The 19,862-nt window shown below is 38.1% G+C and overlaps 1 protein-coding gene across 4 annotated transcripts in view; it reads left to right on the top strand.

Annotated features, from left to right (window-relative positions):
• Positions 1 to 470: 470 nt before the first annotated feature.
• Positions 471 to 19,862, top strand: part of SYNE1 (spectrin repeat containing nuclear envelope protein 1) — a 275,903-nt gene continuing 256,511 nt past the window's right edge. Inside the window, exons 1-2 of one of the 4 annotated variants that reach the window (XM_015858221.3) lie at positions 471 to 564; positions 7,829 to 8,085. In XM_015858221.3, the coding sequence (XP_015713707.3) occupies positions 8,022 to 8,085 (64 nt within the window). In that variant the 5' untranslated portion in view covers positions 471 to 564; positions 7,829 to 8,021. Of the gene's footprint in view, positions 565 to 808; positions 1,068 to 7,828; positions 8,086 to 19,862 lie in introns of those variants that run through there. The other 3 variants (XM_085541498.1, XM_085541497.1, XM_015858220.3) reach the window with 3 other exon arrangements.

Here is a 19,862-nt window from a genome sequence, read left to right as displayed (position 1 = left end):
CACGAGTAGCACCAATCTTAACGTGACTAGCACTGAAGGAGGGGATGATGCTGAGTAATCTCTGCTGCCTCACATGGATTTCTTCCATCCACTTGGTAAACACTCTGCATGCCAATGTTGCAGAACCACTGCAGCACTGCCAGAAAAGATGAGAACTAAAAGGTACATAAACAACTTTCCTCCCAACTTCTCCATTTTGGTTATGGATGAGCTTTTTGCTTTCCAAATGATGCAAATAATGATTAGTTAAGAAGAATAATAGTCCCCCATCTATTGCATGGTACCAACCTTAACAATAAAGATGAAGAGACAGCGCATAACCAAAGCCTCTGGTTTGTGCAATGACTTTTGAACAACCAGAGACGTTTTAACCTGGTGGTGTAAGCACTGTTGCACAGCTAATGTGGTTTGAGCTCGGCAGCGGCAGAGTGTTGCCATCCCTCAGAGTATTTCTGTCCTGCCGCTGTTATATAAGTGCTGGTGTCCCACTTTGCCGGCACAGCTCCTGCCTCACGCACGATGCGCCAGAGTCCACATCGGGGATGATGCTCTCCGGAGCACGAGGTAACATAGCAATAAACACAGAAACATGAGCAGAGACAGCGATGAGCAGAGATAGAGAAGAGCAGCCATATCTCGCTGCAGCCATTCTCGGAAGTCTTTTCGGTTCATGGCTAAGCACACGCTTGCGGTTGTTTGGAGGGAGCTGGAGGCCGGTGCCCAGCTCCGTGCCCGGCACAGGGCCCGAAGCAGCCGCCACCGGGGCCGTGCTGCAGGCGGGGCGGGGCCCCCTGCGATGCGCGCAAGAACAGCGGGCGCCGAGCACTGCGGGGAGGGGGGGGCGGGCCGCAGCCCGGGGGAGGAGGAGAAGTGACAGCACAAAACGCCGCAAGGGCACGGCACTCCAGCACACGGAAAGAACCCCGCATCCCGCGGCCGCCTAGGCCTCCCCCCATCACCCCCCTACCCCCCCTCAACCGCGCACCTGCTCGCTCGCTCCCGACGGGGCGGGCGGAGCGTCGTGTTGGTAACCGGGGAGCCGCGGGGCGGTGCGGAGCGGAGCGGAGGTAGGGCGCGGTGCGGGGCTGGGGCGCGGGGCTCGGCGCCCCCTGGGGTAGTGGGCGTCGGGCGGGGGCAGCCGCCTCTGTGCGGTGCTGAGGGGCCGGGAGAGGGAGAACCACCGAAGAACTAAAGTGGTTTGGGGTCGATACGGAACTCCCTTTTGGGACTATGCCCTTTAGGAGTAGAAAATACCGGAGCAGGGGAGAGGTTTGCCTCCTGCAATGCACATGTGTGTGTTATGGAGATAGCTGTTTTTGTGCTCACAGTGTAGGCCAAATTATAGTTAATGAGGGAAGATGTGGCTATTGACAGAGGCTCATGAGAAGCCGCTTTTAGGCTGGATTGCATGCAATGATGGTGCAGAAAGGACAAGTGCATTGCAATAGAGATGCAGAGTCCATATGCTCCCTGATATGTTTGGCAACTCCCCAGAGATGAAACCTGCCGAAATATCTGACAGACTCAGCTGTGCCTGGGGCTTTGACAACCATATTTTCAACCATATTCCTACTGGGAAAAAGTGCTTCTAAGGACTACTACTAGTCTGCTGTTATAAACAACATGTTGCAAATTCGTGAGGAATTGCCTAAGTAAATTATCAACCTGATGCTGAGGGAGCCTTCAGTGCTCATCTCTGTGAGGAGTTTATACTTATGTGGTTTTAGGGAAATAATAGTACGTGCTGCTTCTGGCTGCTTGCCAGCACTTCTCAAGTGCGAAGCCTGTTGAAAGACTCTTAACAGGCACACAGTTTCCTGTTGTAGTACTGGTGATGGACTTCTGGCTTTCTCCAGCCTTTTCGAAGTATTTTTACAATTTACATGTGCACTTTTAACACTTCCACAAGTTTTAAAATGCCAGCAAGCTATACTAAATTACTGCCAACAGAGAGGTGACAACGGAATATTGTGTTATTGTGAATGACAATTAGAAATGTTTTGTTTCTGTTTGTTTGCTGTACTAAGGTTCATGTAGTGAATTACAGGACAAAAAATGGCATATGAGATACAGTATTAACATTTGTTTGGGGCCAGGAGTTAGACTCTGTGATCCTTGTGGGTCCCTTCAAACTTTCCATGTTCTATTTGCTGAGCAATTCACTTTTTATTTTATTCTGGTCTGAGCCCACATCTATATGGGATGCATATAATGTTGAAAACACAGGAGTTTCCACTGAGGAGAGGAGCTATCCAGAAAGAGCATGGTGCTGCATCTTGCACTGAACCAACTGGAATCTATGCAAACATCTTAAATGTAAAAGGAGAAGTAATAATCTCTTCACATCCCTCATTTTCCTTGAATTCATATTCCTTAGAGTTCAAGTTTTTATATTTGCTCATATGTTTGTTTTGGATACTATAATCATGGGGTCAGCATAGGTCAAGGCTTTTGGGAAAAGAGGAACAGCATCCTGCTAGTACATAAATGCTTTGGGAAGAGCATAGGAGCACCAGGTATTGGGAGGGATGAGTCTGGGTGTGACAGTGAACCAGATATGGGGCTCTGGAGAAGTCCTGTAATCTGCATGGATCTCCAGTGTTTCTGTAGGTCCAGCCCCAAGAAATGTTTGTACTTTCATTAATCAGACTGACACTGTGCTAATCCACCTGGATACATGCTGTTAATGGAAGTTAGTTGTGGCTGAAGTTGCAGTTGCACTTATTAGAAAAGTACATACATCATTGCAGACAAATACTCACGTACTTCCTTGTTACCATGGCTAGTGTTAGAGTTTTTGTGTGTCCTTAGAGGTCACAATAATAACAGCACCAGACTACCTCTGAAAGAACTGAACTTTCACCTTTGTTTCACTCAAAGGAAGCTATTTAATGAGGAAAACTTTTTTTCTTCCTGCTTTTCCAATCATATGACAGCTGTGTCTGTCCCTTGTGCGCATATTCTTCTCCAAATAAACTTTCTTGCTTAGGAGATGAAGAGGAATATTAAGGAATCAATAGTTGCTTATCTTAAACTCAGTTTGACCCACCCTTTCCTGAGATCATTCAGTGTTTTCTATTTTAGTGGAGTTTTTCTTTCTGTTTGATTGTTTTTTTATGGATATACCTCTGTAGGAGCCTTTGACTACAGGTCTTACTATGCCACAGAAATCTTACGTGCCATATCACTATTAAAATAGAAATATCAGAAGCATATTCCTAGTATTAAATGACTTATGAATTATATCCTAACTTCACTCTGCCTTATTTGCTTACGTATTGTGACCTCTGATCTTAATCTTAGTGTGTCTCTGTCTGTGCACATAGTAAGCTCTTTGAGGCAAAGATTATATCCTGTGTTTGTAGAAGGTAATACGCTACTGATCCTCATTCTCCTGCTGCTACCAACATCTACATAAACCATAATATATTCCTTCAGAATTTCAACAGCAGAATTACCAAGCTGTAGTATACATTCTGTTTAACTTTTCATATCTGAAAGATAGTGAATGACCTTTCCTTGAATCTAACAATCTATATTCTGCAATTTTTTTTCTCAAGAAAATTGTTTGCCTTATATTTTCTACTGCAACACTTTGCATTTTCAGTTTAAATGGAAGGACAGTTTGAAAGACAAGAGTCTCATAATACAGCTGGAATTTTGCTCATCTTCCCCAATAAACATAATCGAAAGTGAAAATAAAAAGCTCTCTTGCTGAAATGTAGGTATGTACACAGCTGTGTGCATGATAGGGATCCTACAGATGATTTTTAAACCTCATTCTAATTATAGGTGAAGAACAGAAAAGTTGTGTACTGTATACGCCACAGATTTATATATCAGATTTGCAAAATATCTTTAATTTTCCATATTAGTTGCTGCTGCAGACTTTCTGCAAAATGAAGAATGATGTTCTGTACCAAACAAAGCTAAAGTTAGATAGATAATCTGAAGGTGTCCAAATGTGGTTTTTTTTTCTTCCTAGAAAAGCGAATTTCAATGTATGTTACAAACCTCCAAGTAACTACTGCATATCAAGTCAGTTTGTGGTTGGATGGTCAGTGAGAACATCTTGCTTCACTGACCCTATTTCAGTGTGCTCTTTGTTGAAGGTTGTAATCTGTCACTTCCACCCTTTTTCAAAAGCAACCTGTGTAGTTGAGAAAGGAAGCACAAAGTGACAGTGTTGGGATTTGGAGACCATCCTATCAAAAACACCTTTCAGAGCCAAAATTACATTTTTCCATGATCTTATGTGGTGCATAATTGTATCCCATTGGACTTGGGATGGTTCCAGTATACTGACATGTGGCACTGTACAACACTGAAATGAATAATGGCAGATGTATTCAAATATGTTTACAATTGGGCTCTTAATTCACATTCACAAATTTTTAGTATTCTGGGATGAATTTTATCAAATTCTTCCACTTTGACTTTGTTTCAAACGATGCTGTTCCTAATTCTGCTATGATTCTATCTCAACTTGATCTTATTTTCTACTTTCTTTTTACTTGTCTGGCCAAGACCATTTGCTTCCTGTCCATACTTCCTTAGTCTTAGTCAGATGGACTTTCAGCAAGTCTCCTTTCAGTCTCATAGGCAACACACAGTGACAAAGCTCTTCACTTGTCATCCTTTATTCCTGCCTTCTTGTTGTAGATACTGTAAATAAATTAGCTGTTTCTGTGATTATTTGGTGTAGAAAACTTGCATTTATGACCTTCTGAAAATGCTGCTTCTTACCTTTATGTAAATATTTATTCTTGATTAATATGAGGGTCATTGCTGTCTCAGAGCATCACATCTCTTTCAGTAGCATTTATGATGCTGGCAGCATTGTAAAGACCTGTTCTGTTCTGTTTTCAGCTACAACCCTCTATTTGAGACCTGCATTTGAAATCCATTCTTTGAGGAATAAATATGCTTCCAGTGAACTTCTCTTTGTAGCTGTGCCTCCCCAAGTCTTTTTCACAGCTTGAATCTCTAAATTGCTGGCTCATTGTTCTCCCTTTCCTGTGAGAGTCATGGTGGAGATAATCCATGCCTTCACAGAGCAGGAATCTCCCTCAGGTTACTACTATATGTGGCATCAGACAGGTGTAGTGGAAACATGTAGTTTCTGCTGACAATAAGGAATCAGATAATTTTTTGCACTTATTTATGTCAGGCTTATTGCCATTGATAGACAACTGATAAGCTGTCTTCTCTTAGCAAATATTCCCTTGGTTTTCTAGAACCACTGTGCTGGCACACAGTGTTTTCCAATGACACACTTTATACGCTTTAAGAATTTAAAGATAAAACAAGACCTTTCCTTCCCAGTGGTACTCTAGGTTTAACAGTAAGGGAAAATATATTCTCCAATTTAATTTCAGATTGTTCAGATCATTTTAAAGCACACTAGAAAAAATTAACCCAGGTACTTGGAAAATGGAACCCATAGTAGATCTAGTATTTTTCTTAAATCTTCCATAGAAGAGATGGCCTACTTTTCCAAAAGTTGAAGTTAGAAAAAAATACTAGAAAGATCATTATAAAATATTGCCATAGCATATGAGAAAAAAAAATATGAACCATGTTGCCTCTTGTTGTCTAAACTCACATTATCAAGATATTCGTGCAAGAAAATGGTGTCAGAGTAACTTTATCTATTTACTATGGATAGATGACAAACATAATCAAAATATCTTAGATACTTACAAAATTGTTCATTTTCACTTGTGCATTCATTCTTTGTATGTTCAGACCTAACAATTAAACATTAATAGTAAGGAGCACACGTGTTCCATGCTAACAGAGGGAATAATTTATATGGTCCTTCAGGTCTATTTCAGGCTAAGATTTATGACATTATAGGCTATATGCTTGTCTTAAAATGTGCATTTTGAGAGCATATCCCTTTGAAAATATGCATATGTGTCTGGTACTAAAATAAAAGAATTCCTCTTATCACAAAAGACTTCATGTATAGCCAAGAGTACATTTTCTATAATAGATACTTTAAAATTTGCATATCTGAAAAACATATTTTTTTTACCGTTGGAAATAAAAGATATTTTGATTAAGGCATTAATTATTTGTAGAAGTCAGAAAAATCTTTTCCTCTGTGCCTAACTTAAAAGCTGACTATGCATGTAGGTTTTCTTGCTCTTTAAGGCTTTTGGTGTTGGCTGGACAGGTGAAAAGGCTGCATGAAGCTTTGCTTTATTTATTTCACTGATGTGCTCTTAGCTGTGGCTTTCTGCCCATGGAATTAACTTGTGATTACATGTGAAAATCTTTCTTCTGTGGATTTCCTTCTTTAAATGAATTAATTCCCTCTGCTTGCAAGGTTTTTTGAGTGGAGAATTGTAGTTAGAACCACAGATTCCTATTATACAGCATATAATGTTTAATATCAGCTAGATTAATTATTAATTACTAGTCTGCCATTTATCACTGCATAGTGACTCAGACTACTGTGCAAAAAGATTAAACATATCTTCATTGCAATTTCCCAGACACATTTAAATTGGAGTTGGATCAGCGTCTTCCACAGCTCCTCTAAATTGGCTCGTTTACAACTGATTTACATCAGCTGATGAGTGGCCATTTAGAAAATAAAAAGCTGATACAGAGGGTAATGTTGTTCTATAGCTTGTGTAGTGTCTTTTGAGCTTTGGTTTGGTGGCAGTGTGTCTTTTGTATCTCCTCTGGTTTAAGGTTAGCTTAGGTCTACTGAGCTGTACATTTAAAATAGAAGGTAAGCATCTAAAAAAAATCTGTAGTGACTAAGGAAACAGGGAGTTCCTTAGGTTGGGCAGGGTTGGTAGGGTCAGAGAAGGAAATGTCAAAATGTGATTTCCTCTGACAGGCCTTACATGTCAATGTGGTTCCTTTGGGGCAGTTCAACATGACTAAGGCAGCACAGCCTGAAGGCTCCTCCACTGTATGCTGGGGACTGTGTGCTGTGGTGGTCCTTTGGGCCAGGAGAAGGGGACAGCAGACAATGCTTATGACCCCATTTGTAGCTCTGATATGGATCAACTTCTTATTGCCTTGAATTTTGGATGAGGCCTGGTTATAAAGTATGAGTGCTGCTGTTCTTTTTGTCTGTATGCTCAGCTCCTTGCTAATGGTGAGCTAGGTATGTGTTTCTACAGCATGTACTGGTTTCTCAGAGGAAATTGGTAACATTTGATGTAGAATTGAATGTGATTATTTATTTATTTTAGAATGGGTTTATCATCATGTAGGTCTTTTTATAATTATGTTAGTGCTAAGTTTGTGTAGTAGTTCAGAGCCATCAGTGCTAAATAATCCATAGTAAAATGTTGCCATATGATATAGAAGAGAATATAATTTTATTTAATAGTAAATTATGGGAACCTCAGTACTTCAGATTAAAGCTCATAGTCCAATAGTGTTATAAGTTGACACAATCGGTAAATTACTATTGCATGTTCCTTTATAACATGATGGAATACAATGAGATTTATACAGCTTTTGGATTTTACAAGTGATTTCAGTTTTCCTTCTTCACACCTGATATTATTTAAATTAATAAATACAATATGTACAATGTTATCTCTGTTTCTAAAACGTATCCATGAACACCCTCATGAAAACATTGATATCTGGTTCATTGCCAATTGTTTTTAATGATTTGCTTTTGCCAGTTTATTCCATGGGTGACTGCCAACCAAGCTTTCAGCATTAATTGTGTCTCTGGTTGGAGTATGCTGTATGTGCAAGGCACACCACAATTGTGTTAAAATAACTACTAAGACTTCATTTCTCAGAATTGGTTAGAATTCCTTCTGGACCTTTGTACTCTCTCTTCCAGGTGCTGGAGTTGCTTGTGAGGACAGTGCTGCTGCCAGACCCTGCAAGTGCTTGTGTGGGCTGGAGGTAGCTGTAACTTGTACAGGCTGGTTGTGCTGAGGCTGAATGCTGGAAGGGGGCACTTGGATGTTGGCACCTCAACGAGGCCGGTTATTTGGATCTGTCAGTGAAGAGTGACTTTCTGCAAGGAGATCATGGCATCATCCCGACTTGTGACAAGATCTAGGGACATTGCCAATGTCATGCAGCGGCTTCAAGGTAAGAGGTGGCTTTTGGCTTTTGCTTTCATCTATTCATTGATAAACTGAGCTTCCTACTCTTTACTACAGTACACAGTCAGGAAAGTATTTCTGAAGTTTAGTAATTGTTTTAAACTTATCTATCAGAAAATATACACAGTGTATCTGAAAAACTCTGATTGTGAGTTCTCAGGCACAGAATTCATTGTCATGTTTAAAAGCATGTGGTATTATTAGCCTGGATCATTAGGGTCAGGCCTTGAACTGAATGTTCGGCCTGTGATGCCATTTCTGCTGCAAAATTAGGTTGTACATCAATTTTCTCATGGAGAAGTGATCAAAAACATATCTAACTTCTTCTCAGTTATGAAGTCTATGGGTACAGTCTTTACTAATAAACTAGTATATTCTAGTGTTACTTCCTTTCTCAAAAGAAGAACCATAACATATTGTGTTGTTAAGCACTGAAGAACACATAACTTTATGAGCAATTATTGGTGTTGAAGTCAGTGATGTTTAAAGTATCTTGTTGCAGGATGCTGTTGCATTATTTGAGTATTCATTATTTTTTATTATTTTTGTGAGGCTACTGTCTTAATTTTTAGAAGCTATACCTAAATGCTGCAGTTTAAATTTTGCATTCAGAAATTTTGTTTTTGTTAGAGGTATTGACCAGAGACAAACTATCATCTGTGCAGTGAGAAGCTTATTTTCTGTTAAATTTCAAATTGAACAATCATTGGAGGTGTTAACCCTCTTCTTCATTTTCTATACCTGGAAACTTTATATTCCTATATCTTTTCCTACCTTTTTTTTTTTTTTTTAATGTGATGAGATTTCTGAACTTGACTTCCCAGTCACCAGATATGACTAGCATGCATGATTTCTCTGTTTCTGTAGAGAAATATGAGAATAAATGAGGACTCAAATTCTGTCCTATTTAGGCTGGGTATAGTGCTTCTCCATCACCAAGATACATACTTCTGCCTTTGACTTTTGTGTAGATACTTATTTTCCCTATATTTTTGTCAGCTGTTTCTTAGGCTGAAATCTTGAAGAACTGTTGTTGAAAGTGCTCACAAATGTAGAATAAAGAAATATTCCCTGCCTTGAGTTTGTAGTTTAAATGTTAGTGTTAGACACTCAAGGCAGATGCAAGTATGCACAAGGAAAAAATGAGACAACCTGTGTCACAGAACAGATGGAGGTCTCAGTTTGTGTGTATACATACACAGCAGGTTTTTAATATGGAATTCTGGAGGGTGGGAGAAATAAGATTTGAAGAAAGAAATGCTTATAGAACTGCCAGTCATTTTGAGTAAAGTAACAGAGGTACTTTAAGGTTATAAAGGCAAACTGTAAAAGAGAATGGCAGGGAGCTGAGTAGTGTTCTGGGGAGTTCATTCAGGCTGGTACTCTGAAGCACTGAGTCAAGAGGATTCTACAGGAACATTAAAAATCATGTGGACTGTTAATTGTCATGTTACTTTTTACTACATTTTTTAATGTCTTAAAAAGTAGTTAGTGATGAAATGGCTGTTCTGTTTGTCTTTTTTAATTTAATCATTTTTCCTTTTTTTGGTATATTTTGTTCTATTGAAATCTGATATCAAATTCAGAACAATTTATTATTTTTGGACATCAAGCGAAAGTAAAAGACTTTTGAAGATCATTTAGAAGAAAATGTGTGAAACTAAAAACATACTTGTCATTGTATGTTAGTTTGAAGTCATAGTTGTTACTGGATTCTTTTCCCCTCAGACAAAATCGATTTAGCTTGATATTGCTGTGATCTGAGCTTTGCAGAAGCACTGCTTCAATCACGTTTCACCTTTGCCAAGGCTGGAGTGCTTGGAGCCCAAGTCTTTTTTTAGTTTGTATTTCTGCATTATGGATGAGCAGACAGTCAGCGCTGCAACTACCTAAGCTCTTTTGCGTTAAGATTACCTTTCAGAAATTGTAATTAACTGGAACAGGAGCTAGATTGCACTTAAGAACTGGAAGAGATTTTATGGTATGTTTGCATGGCATCCCAGCATCTGGGTGGTTGGAACAGGATGCTTAGTGTCAGATCACAGAGGACTTGACATTATTCATGGTGTGACAGATGCTTTGGAGGAGTCTCCATCAATGCAGAGATACAGTTCAGATGTACAGTGCCTGCTTTTGTACTGAGCTATAAGCTAAGTCAGGGGAGCATTTCTTGTATGACATTGGTGGGTGCTGCAGTATTTCAGTACTGAAAAGTCATTGGGATTGAGGGACAGAGGTAAAGCAAGCCTTGGCCCCCACTCCACACTGTTGTCTCATATACCCCTTGCAAGTTTCCAATGATTTCTTGTGGTGGGAGGTGTAGAAAGACCAGAAAAATGCTTCTTATCACTGAGATTCTCAACACCAGTTTTGAAATCTCAACTGGATATGCCATATGTGAGCAGAATTGTATCTGTTTTCCTAAAAACTTTCAAAAGATAAATGTGAACTTTTTTTAAAAAATCAGAATTATTATGTAGTAACAAGTGTACATTTTTTTTCTTCTTCCCATTATCACCACCTCAGTAATGTACATAGTTGCTTCCATACTATTCTTTTGCTGTTCAAATACATTCAGGCGTGTGTGACATCTTTCCACCTCTGTGTACTGCTTACACTTCCCTCAGTGCTGGCTCTAACGGGCTGCTCTGCAAGTGTGGCTGCTAAGAGGACTGACAGTGTAGAGGAGGTATCTGAATTTTTGATTGCTGAGTTTACTTGTGAAGAATCCCATATTTGAGGTACTACAAAGTAAACTGATGGCATCCTTTAGAGTCTTTGCATAATTTATTCCTTGCTAACATGGTTCAAGATTTTCTACTGTACCTTTTGCTTTCTACTTCACTTTTCACATTACAAAAGCACTCACAAACTCTGAGCAGAACTGGTGTAAACCACTAGTTAAAATCACATTCCTGGAATTCTTCAGGGTTATTCACAAGATTAAATGCCACAGAGAAGTAAAATAGCACAAAAGCACTGCTCTTTTGCATAGGGGGAGTGCCTGCCTCACACATTATAGGTAGTCATACATTAAAGATTCTTATAATGCTTTTACTATATACAAAAATCAAAGCAGGCAGTGCTAGAAAACAAGCTAGCAAAACCTTTGTGATGTCTGGCATCAAGATAATATATTTTCCTTAAGTACTTCAGTTACAGACAAATTGCAGTCATACTGTTTTCTGAAGGGGAAAAAGTAAGATAAAATAGGATCCTATTCTTCCAGACATTGTGTCTCACATGTTGGCCTCCTCATGGTGGCTTGTAGAGCAATAGCAAAAAGAGTTGCTATAACATTCTACTGCAGAAGGCCTTTCTCCTTTCAGCTTTCTTCCCCCTCCATTAATTTTCCAGTTTAGCAGTCTATACAAGATAGTGATGTTTCTGAGTGGTATTGTTTGTTATTGCATGGTCTATTTAGTCAAACAGGACATTTTTGTGGATCACTTAAATTCCATTTGTATTGTAATCCTAATTTGTTAAAGACCCAAATTAAATTGCTCTGATATTGCTGATACTTTGAGGCTGTTACTAATTCAAATTTCATTCAATAAAACCAGTTCTATGATGTACAGTGTACAGCAACTTAAACAGTATTCTGTTATTACTATGATCTTCAATTAAGTTCTGCTGTTTTGTAAAGGTAGAACCACCTGCTTTTGAAATGGAATTAACTTGCTTTCTTCTGCTCCTCCTTACTTGAGAAGAAGGATTTTCTGAAGTCTGTTGTTGAGAGCTGGGCTGAAGCCAATGGGATGAGGTTCAACAGGACCAAATGCCAAGTCCTGCACTTTGACCACAACAACCCCAGGCAGTGCTATAGGCTTGGGGCAGAGTGGCTGGAGGATTGTGTGGAGGAAATGGACCTGGGGATAATGATTGATGCTCAGCTGAACATGAGCCGACAGTGTGCCTGGGTGGCCAAGAAGGCCAACGGCATCCTGGCTTGCATCAAAGACAGTGTTACTAGCAGGAATGGGGAGGTAATTGTCCTCCTGTACTCAGTGCTGTACTCAGCACTGGTGAGGCCACACCTCGAGTACTGTGTTTGGTTTTGGGCCCCTCTCTGCAAGAAAGACACTGAGGCCCTGGAAAGCGTTCAGAGGAGGGCTACGAAGCTGGTGAGGGGTCTGGAGCACAGGCCTTATGAGGAGAGGCTGAGAGAGCTGGGATTGTTCAGCCTGGAGAAGAGGAGGCTCAGGGGAGACCTTATTGCTCTCTATAACTTCCTGAAGGGAGGTTGTAGTGAGCTAGGGGTCAGCCTTGTCTCTAGTGTAGACAGTGATAGAACTAGAAGCAATAGTTCCAACCTGCACCAAGGGAGATTCAGGCTTAACATTAGGGAAATATTACTTCTCGGAAAGGGTAGTCAGGCACTGGAATGCACTGCCCAGGGAGGTGGTGGAGTCACCAACCCTGGAAGTGTTCAAGAAACATTTGGATGTTGTGTGTTGAGGGATACGATTTAGCTGGGAAGTATTGGTAATGGTTGGACTGGATGATCTTCTAGGTCTTTTCCAACCTTGATAATTCTGTGAAAATGTAGGATTCTGTGATTCTGTTATGACAGAATAAATTTTGTACATCTTGCAAATGGCATGAAACCTTAAAAACAAAACAAACAAGCAAGAAAACAACACATCTTCTTAATCTTCTGTTTAGTTCTGGGTTGCACTGCTGTTCTTATAAGACCCAAGCTCATCTGGGCTCAGGGCAGTATTGTGCTTTAGTAAAAGCCCTGCAGAGAGACTTTATGGTGCTGAAAAAGACATAGTGGGAAAGAAAGAAACTTGGCCATTCATGACGGCCAACTGTGATGGAAAGTAGCTATAGTTACTCTAGTAACCTGCTCTCTTGAGAAACTTAACCTGAGTCAAATTAGCTTAAAATTCCATCATTTTATTTAAATTTATCTGCAAGTAAATATTATTTGTAGTTTAATTTTAACATTGTCCTTATGCGATTCACTAGTCACAGAATGCTGGGTCTGTTTTGGGTTTTCAGTTCTTTCAGTTATTCTTTTCCTTCCATCCACATCCTAGCATCTTATTTTTTATTTTCATTTTTTTCCCCATACTGTTGTAGCAGCAGCCATTAGCCATGTGATAGATTTTTTTTTTTTTTTTTTTTTTTTTTCCTTTTAGCTGAGAAGTACTTTGTTAATAAATACTTTCATCAGCCTTTCTCTCTGGTTATTTTGCTGTAAGTAGACAGTGCCAAGAAATGTAGTTTAACATTAAGCTAAGCTGATTTAACAGATACCTGCTACTGAAAGCTAGATTGCTTTGCTGCAGGCATGTTTCCAACTTTCTTTCTACCAGTGCTTCTTCTCTTAGTTCCAAACCAGATGAAAAAGCCATATGGTTTGTAAAGGTTGGGTGAGCACCTGTTGGCACCTCGCCTTTGCATTTGTCACTCAAAATGGAACTTCACATTTGTAAATTCAATATTGAAAATATGGTCTTGGTCAGCATTGGAATGCTGCGCAAGTTATGCAAATAGAGTTTTACCCTTGCATCACAAATACTTTCCTGGTTAAAGTTTCTGTCCAGTTTACTGACATTTTCTGGTTCCATGTAGTTCCACTGTTGCTTTTCCTTTGCAGTTTTTCACACACTGAATTTTCTCACCTTGATTGCTGCAAATGTCTTGAGATTTATGAGATTTTTTGAGTCAGAAAAAATGATAGTGTAAGCTATTAGTCTCTCATGTGAGCAAGTCTTGTAACTAACTACACACTGATGGTAAGCTAAGGGAAAATAAGTACTTCTTGACTCTTTTTGTTCTGTAGTCTATATGAGTAGAAGGCCAAGTAAATCTAAGTGATAATTTGGGGATCTTAATGGCATTATAGATCGTCTAAACTAGGGGTCAGCCAAGCAGGGTTTTAAACTTTTGGATTTGAGTGAGAAAATTTATTTCATAGCAAAATAAGATTTATGTGTGAAGGTTAAGACGGATGGTAAAACTGCAGCTGCATGTAAAACTGTTAAAGGGTAGACAGAAAAAAAAAAAAAAGAAAGAAATTGCATGTTTTCATATATTAAGACAAAATTATGTGAGTTAAATTATGGCCAGCGACGTGCAGGTTAAATATTAACATTGGATAAGGAATCTCATTAAGGCTAGCGATGAAATCACTGTGTCAGGAAGTATTTATTTCTGGTTTATGTGTATGTGAACAAATCACGTGGGAATCCACCTCATGTCTTTTCTGACCCATGTATCTCATAGTAATAACCTGATGTATTGCTCCCAGAGAAGTTCTGAACTAGCTGTAGATATTTCAGAAAAACATGGGTGTCTTTAACTACATGATTAACTAGTAGCATAAGTGACTAAAGAAGGCAAGGAACTCTAGGTATCATGTTGTACTGTAATATTTTCTCATAGTAATAAATATCACAGTGAAAAGAACCGTACGATGGTTTGGTTTTCTTTTCTTTTGTTTTTTTTTTTTTTTTTGGTTTTTTTTTTTTTTGACTGCAGTTGACTTTAATTCTGTGTTCTCCTCAATAAAAATACAGTCCTGGGGCAGTCTATGCAATGCAGCATTTGTTTTAGTGCAGTGCGGTCCTGTTTTTCTTTCTTTCTCATTGTGGATGGCCAGTCAGGATACAAAGCTCAAAAGATCACACGGGGGATGAAGATAGCAAACAAATACCTGTTTTGCATTACTTTTTCAGAAGTAATTTTTCTATTCTCATCTGGGATAAATTAAATATTTAGTGTAGGAAAGATCGATAATTTAGTGTTGTACATTGAGAGGGCTTCCATTCTTTTTCTGGAAGAGTGGATTTCAAAAGCTATCATTCTTCTCTTCAAACAAGATTTACTAGACAAAGTTTGAGGGGCAAAACTAGAGGAGAAATTCTCCTTGGAAGATTTGCTCTACAGACAGTGGTTAAAGATGGTGTTTTTTCACTGACAGTTCCTCTAACCTTGAAGTACATATCTAAAATATGTCAGACAAATTGTGTTTTATACAAATCTGTCTTCTCCACCTCTAATCTTCTTCTTTGTCAAGTTCATACATAGGCATCTGTGCTACAGCTGTTGGAAGCTAGTTGGTGATTAAATCCCAATCTGAGTAAATGAATTGTTTTCAGTTGCAAGATTTTATCTTAAAATAACATCAGCCAGATTTGTTGCTAGTGAGGAAGGGGTGATGTTTCAAGAAGTCTTAAGAGGAACAATTATGTGTTAGTTTTGAAGGCTTAATAAAAATAAAGGTTTTTGAGAAGAAAAACATTACCATGATGAGTACTTTTGTGAGCACCCTCTCTTCTCTGACAGTCTGCTAGACAGATGGTTATTTTAGTAGTAGCATTGGGCTGAGAATATCAGGAAGCGATATCTTCAGAACTGTGTAAGAATTCTGATGTCAGGCTTTTCCTTTGCTGGTCATAATATTTACCTTTGTTTGTTTGTTTTTTAACATCTAATTAATTTACTGTTTACTATAGTAGAATATACTGCATACTTGAAAAAAAGTTCATCTTCTCACAGCTGTGTGATAGCATCTTTCAGCAAAATATACCTTGTAGATCTTGATTTAATATTAAATTTAGATATAGCAGATTGTTCTTATGAGAGAATAAACTTCCCTTTTGGAATGCTACCTCTGCTACTATGTTTTTTAATGTAAGAACTGCAGATTTCATAAGGACAGGTCTCTAAGTAATAACACTAAATAATAAGCATTTCTATAATTTTGTAAATGAAGTATAGCTTGGCATGCTTCTATGTTCACATAAAGAATTCTGTGTGTAAAGGGAAAGTATCTCAATGAGAATGCTCTAATTTTTTTCTGTAATCATGTTTTATTCTTTCATATAAATCAGAACATTAACCACCTTTAATTATTAGGATGGTGATAATCAGAAAGCTTACTAGCAAGTAGCTAAAACACAAAAATATCACCTAGCAGTTTATTCCATAGTCTATTTCTAGTTGGCAGTTTTTATTTTGTACTTTAGACTCCACTTGCTTAAAAATATCTTAGTTTCTGCCACAAAGCTTCTCCTTGTGAGTCATATCACAGACTTCTAATTTTAGATTCACGCTGAGTTTTAGATGGCAATTGTACGTATCCTTGTGAATAGTCTATTATCATTTGCATGAAAACAGGCAACTTGTTCTGCCTTTCATCTAAAATGAGAGAGCTGTATGAGGGAAGTGTCAACAGCCTATTAAGAATACAGAACTCCATTTAAAGGAGAGGAAAAAAAGCAACAACAACAAAAAACCTTTAAAAAAAAAAAAACACGAAAAAAACACAAAAGGCCAAACCTAGTCTTTTGGAAATTACTTCTCAAAGTAAACTAAGATGAAATGGTGTACACTTGTCATGTATTTCAAACATTTTATATTTGATTACATAGTTACAGAGCTAACATTTTTATTCAAATTCAGATTGCCTTTTTTTTTTTTTTCAGTCTATGGTATTGGTGTTTTTTTTGTTTGTTTGTTTTTGTTTTCTCATTTATTGATAGAATTTAATTTAGGGCTTATCCATGTACAATTTATTTTTCAGATTGTGTGTGAATGAAGTCGGGTTAGTTGTAAAGGCCAACCCCATCTTGTCTATTGTAACAGATCCTGTTTATTGTAGGTACTGCATGATTATTTTAATTCCATAGCAGAACTATCTGGAACCTAGTAGGAAAGCATTACAGCATTTCAGGTCAAGTGACTTCCAGGTGAATATGGGAAAAAGGAATAATGTTGAGTTGCTCTGCACTGTGAGAGCAGCTCTTTCTGTGCTCTGGCCCAGCTATGGCGCAGCCTGCCTGGAGGCCAAGCCACCATGTCATGCCTTGCTCTCCAGTAAAGCCCAGCCTCTAATGCTCCCTCTACTAAAAAGTCATCATGTAGCATTTTGAAATACTGAAGTTTCATTATTTTATATGATAAATATTATCATTTATTCAAACATTAATATGAATATAGATATTGTCTTACTGAGAGGGAAAATTTGTGAAGCTTTTTTTACTATAACTCTACTAGATATTATGCAATTACATTTCAGTATTTGTTACATACTCTTCAGTATTTTTAAGAGGATTATGCCTTCACTGATGCACATTGGTTTAAGTGTCTGTGGGGAGTCTATGTAATCTCTTTATTACATCGTGACACTGCTTGTGACAGACCTGCAAAACCCTTGAATCTCCAAGCTAAAAGATTGTCATATTCACCTGGATATTACATATATCTGGAACATTTAGTAACAACTTGTAACCCTTGTTCTGCAGCAATGCTCATGTAGATACATTTGAGTTACCCAGATCACAGAATTTCTCTTTACCTATGCCAGTAGAATTCCCAGCTAAAGTCCATCATCTCCTTAGAGCAATCTGTACAAATGTGGTGCACAGTATCTTTGTTTTGTGTAGGTTACTCATACAGACCAAAAATAGAATGTCATGTTGCATGATGCCTCCACCAGCCTGCGTGGAGGTTGCTATTGGTATGCCCAGGGAGGTGCAACTTCACCTGCTCTGGTATCAAGGAACATATGTCAGTGTAGGCATCTTGACTTGAGGTACTATTGCAAGAAAGCTGCTTGTGAGAAAGCAGGCTTCCAGACCTTGTGAATGCAGCAGCTGTTCTATAAAGGTTTTATCTTAAGCTCATTATAACAAAGAAAAAATCTTCTTTCCATAAGGTGAGGGGAATGAACTATTACAGCAACAGTAGTTGAAGAGCATTACAGTTAGCTTTCCGGTCCTGGGGTGGAAAAAATACCTATAAGATCACCATACTCAAGAAGATATGGGGCCAATCCAATATATCAAATTAAGGCATAACATTGTGTAGTAGTTTAAAAGATAAAAATAAAAAAGTGAGGGAGAGGGGAAAAAAAAACCCTCATTTAAATGAAGATATTGATAAGAATATCTAAGATTCTGGGTTGAATTTTCATTATCCCAAGTATATTAAAATAGACAATACTTGTGAACACTGATATAGTCAGTTTAGTAGACTGTTATTATCCACATTGACTACCTACTTGGGTGCTATTTTGCAGCTTGAATGCTCCATGCATGCAAGAGTTATGCACCTTGTTACAGTGAGAACAAGAAACATATTTAATGAAAGTTACAGAGCTTGTAGTTTTTTTTGTTTTTTTTTTTCCCACTGAGGAGAGAGAGATCCAAGAATGTATCCTTCCTTGAGATTTTGTGGTGAAATAATATTGTATCATCAGCTGAGATGCACTTCTGATGTTGGCTGACCTTTTTCCACTGAGGAGAACACAGTCACAGAAAGTTGGACAAATAGTTGAAGAAATAAACGTGCCATGGTGTTATGAAGCTTTGTTAGCAGATGTGAGTTGCAGTAATAAAACTTGGAAGATCATACCCTGATTTGAGCCTGATCAGACAAGACATAAGACTAATTAGCCTGGATTTCTAGCTGCTTTGCATTACTGAAGTTGTGCAGTGCAACAAGAATAAATTTTAAAGAACAGCTGGCAACCCAGAAGTATGGGCATTAAAAGGCATAGATGTAGAGTTTATATATCTAAAGATGAATAGATGCCTATCTGCAATTACAAAAACTTTATAATCTGATCCATAAATATGTAAATATAGTGGATTAAAAAACTTAGCAGTAATAGCAGTTAGAAATTAAGAGGAAGACCATGATTATGTATAAGATTTTTAATACACTCAAACTAGGTATTATTCTAAATCAAGACAGTTTTATTTTTGAGCATTTGTGAGCTGATATCATTGGGCTGTCCTTTAGTGCCATGTTCATTGTATAAAAACGAAGCCATTTCACAATCTTATTTATATTTCTGAAAAACATCCATCCTGATAAAAAGGAAAAATAAGTGTAAGAAGGAATCCTGTTAGTTCTTTTTCTTTAACACAAATCTTACTGTGATGCCTCATCTTTCTTTTTCCTAAAGAGACAGTTAATTTTGTTTATTTTAGTGTGGCTGGCTGACTTAAGAGCAGGAAATCTAGTGCTGCTTATCACCATGCATAATGGAAGGAAGACTCTAGTTGTATAATCTTCTTTCTTGGTCTTGCTTTCCAGAATCTCCTTTTGTTAGGATACTTTGGTGAGCTTGAACACATCCAAGTTGCATAATTCTGCTTTCATAATCCTGAACCTGCCTTTTCATTTATGTTTTTACTAAGAAAGCTGGAGGTGTGACCAACTGCCAGAAATGACTTGAATAAATGAAAGGAATGAGGAGTTAATTGTTGTGTTTACATATAGTTTCTAAGAGACCAGTAGTCCATGCTAACCGTCTCTGTGTTTGTATTTGAGATTTTAGGCACGTTCAAACACTGTGTTCCCTGGGGAAATTTGTCTGCACAAAAACCCACACTTGATATTTATCAGGAAAAAAATCTTTAAGTTTCCATAGGAAATTACAGACATTTATGAATGACATTTGACAATGGTATGCTATTATGCTAATCAAGGTGTTTCTTTAATTTTTTGTTGAATTTTGAAAGGGATATTCAAGTAAAGATTAAAGTAACATGTTTTGACCTCTGAGAGTGGTAAGGATAGTTAATATCACTTTCCATATGGGAACTGAAATAGAAAATGTCTCATTATCACCTACAGAAAAGTGTAGGAATCCACATGGTCTTTAAGTAGGCAAGAAGTTTCAGTTCCTGGAACTACTGCAGTGATGAAGTATAAGGTGGGATCAGGTGCACATTTATCTACCAAAAGCTGTTTCTGCTCATTACTAATTGTTTGTTCACTGATGGCTCAAAGTGGTGG

This window comes from Coturnix japonica, chromosome 3, assembly GCF_054131305.1.
Source record: "Coturnix japonica strain WE chromosome 3, WE-NBRP24, whole genome shotgun sequence".
Lineage (NCBI taxonomy): Eukaryota > Metazoa > Chordata > Aves > Galliformes > Phasianidae > Coturnix > Coturnix japonica.
The sequence above is the reverse complement of the archived record's forward strand: the minus strand, read 5'-3'. Positions and strand labels throughout refer to the sequence as shown.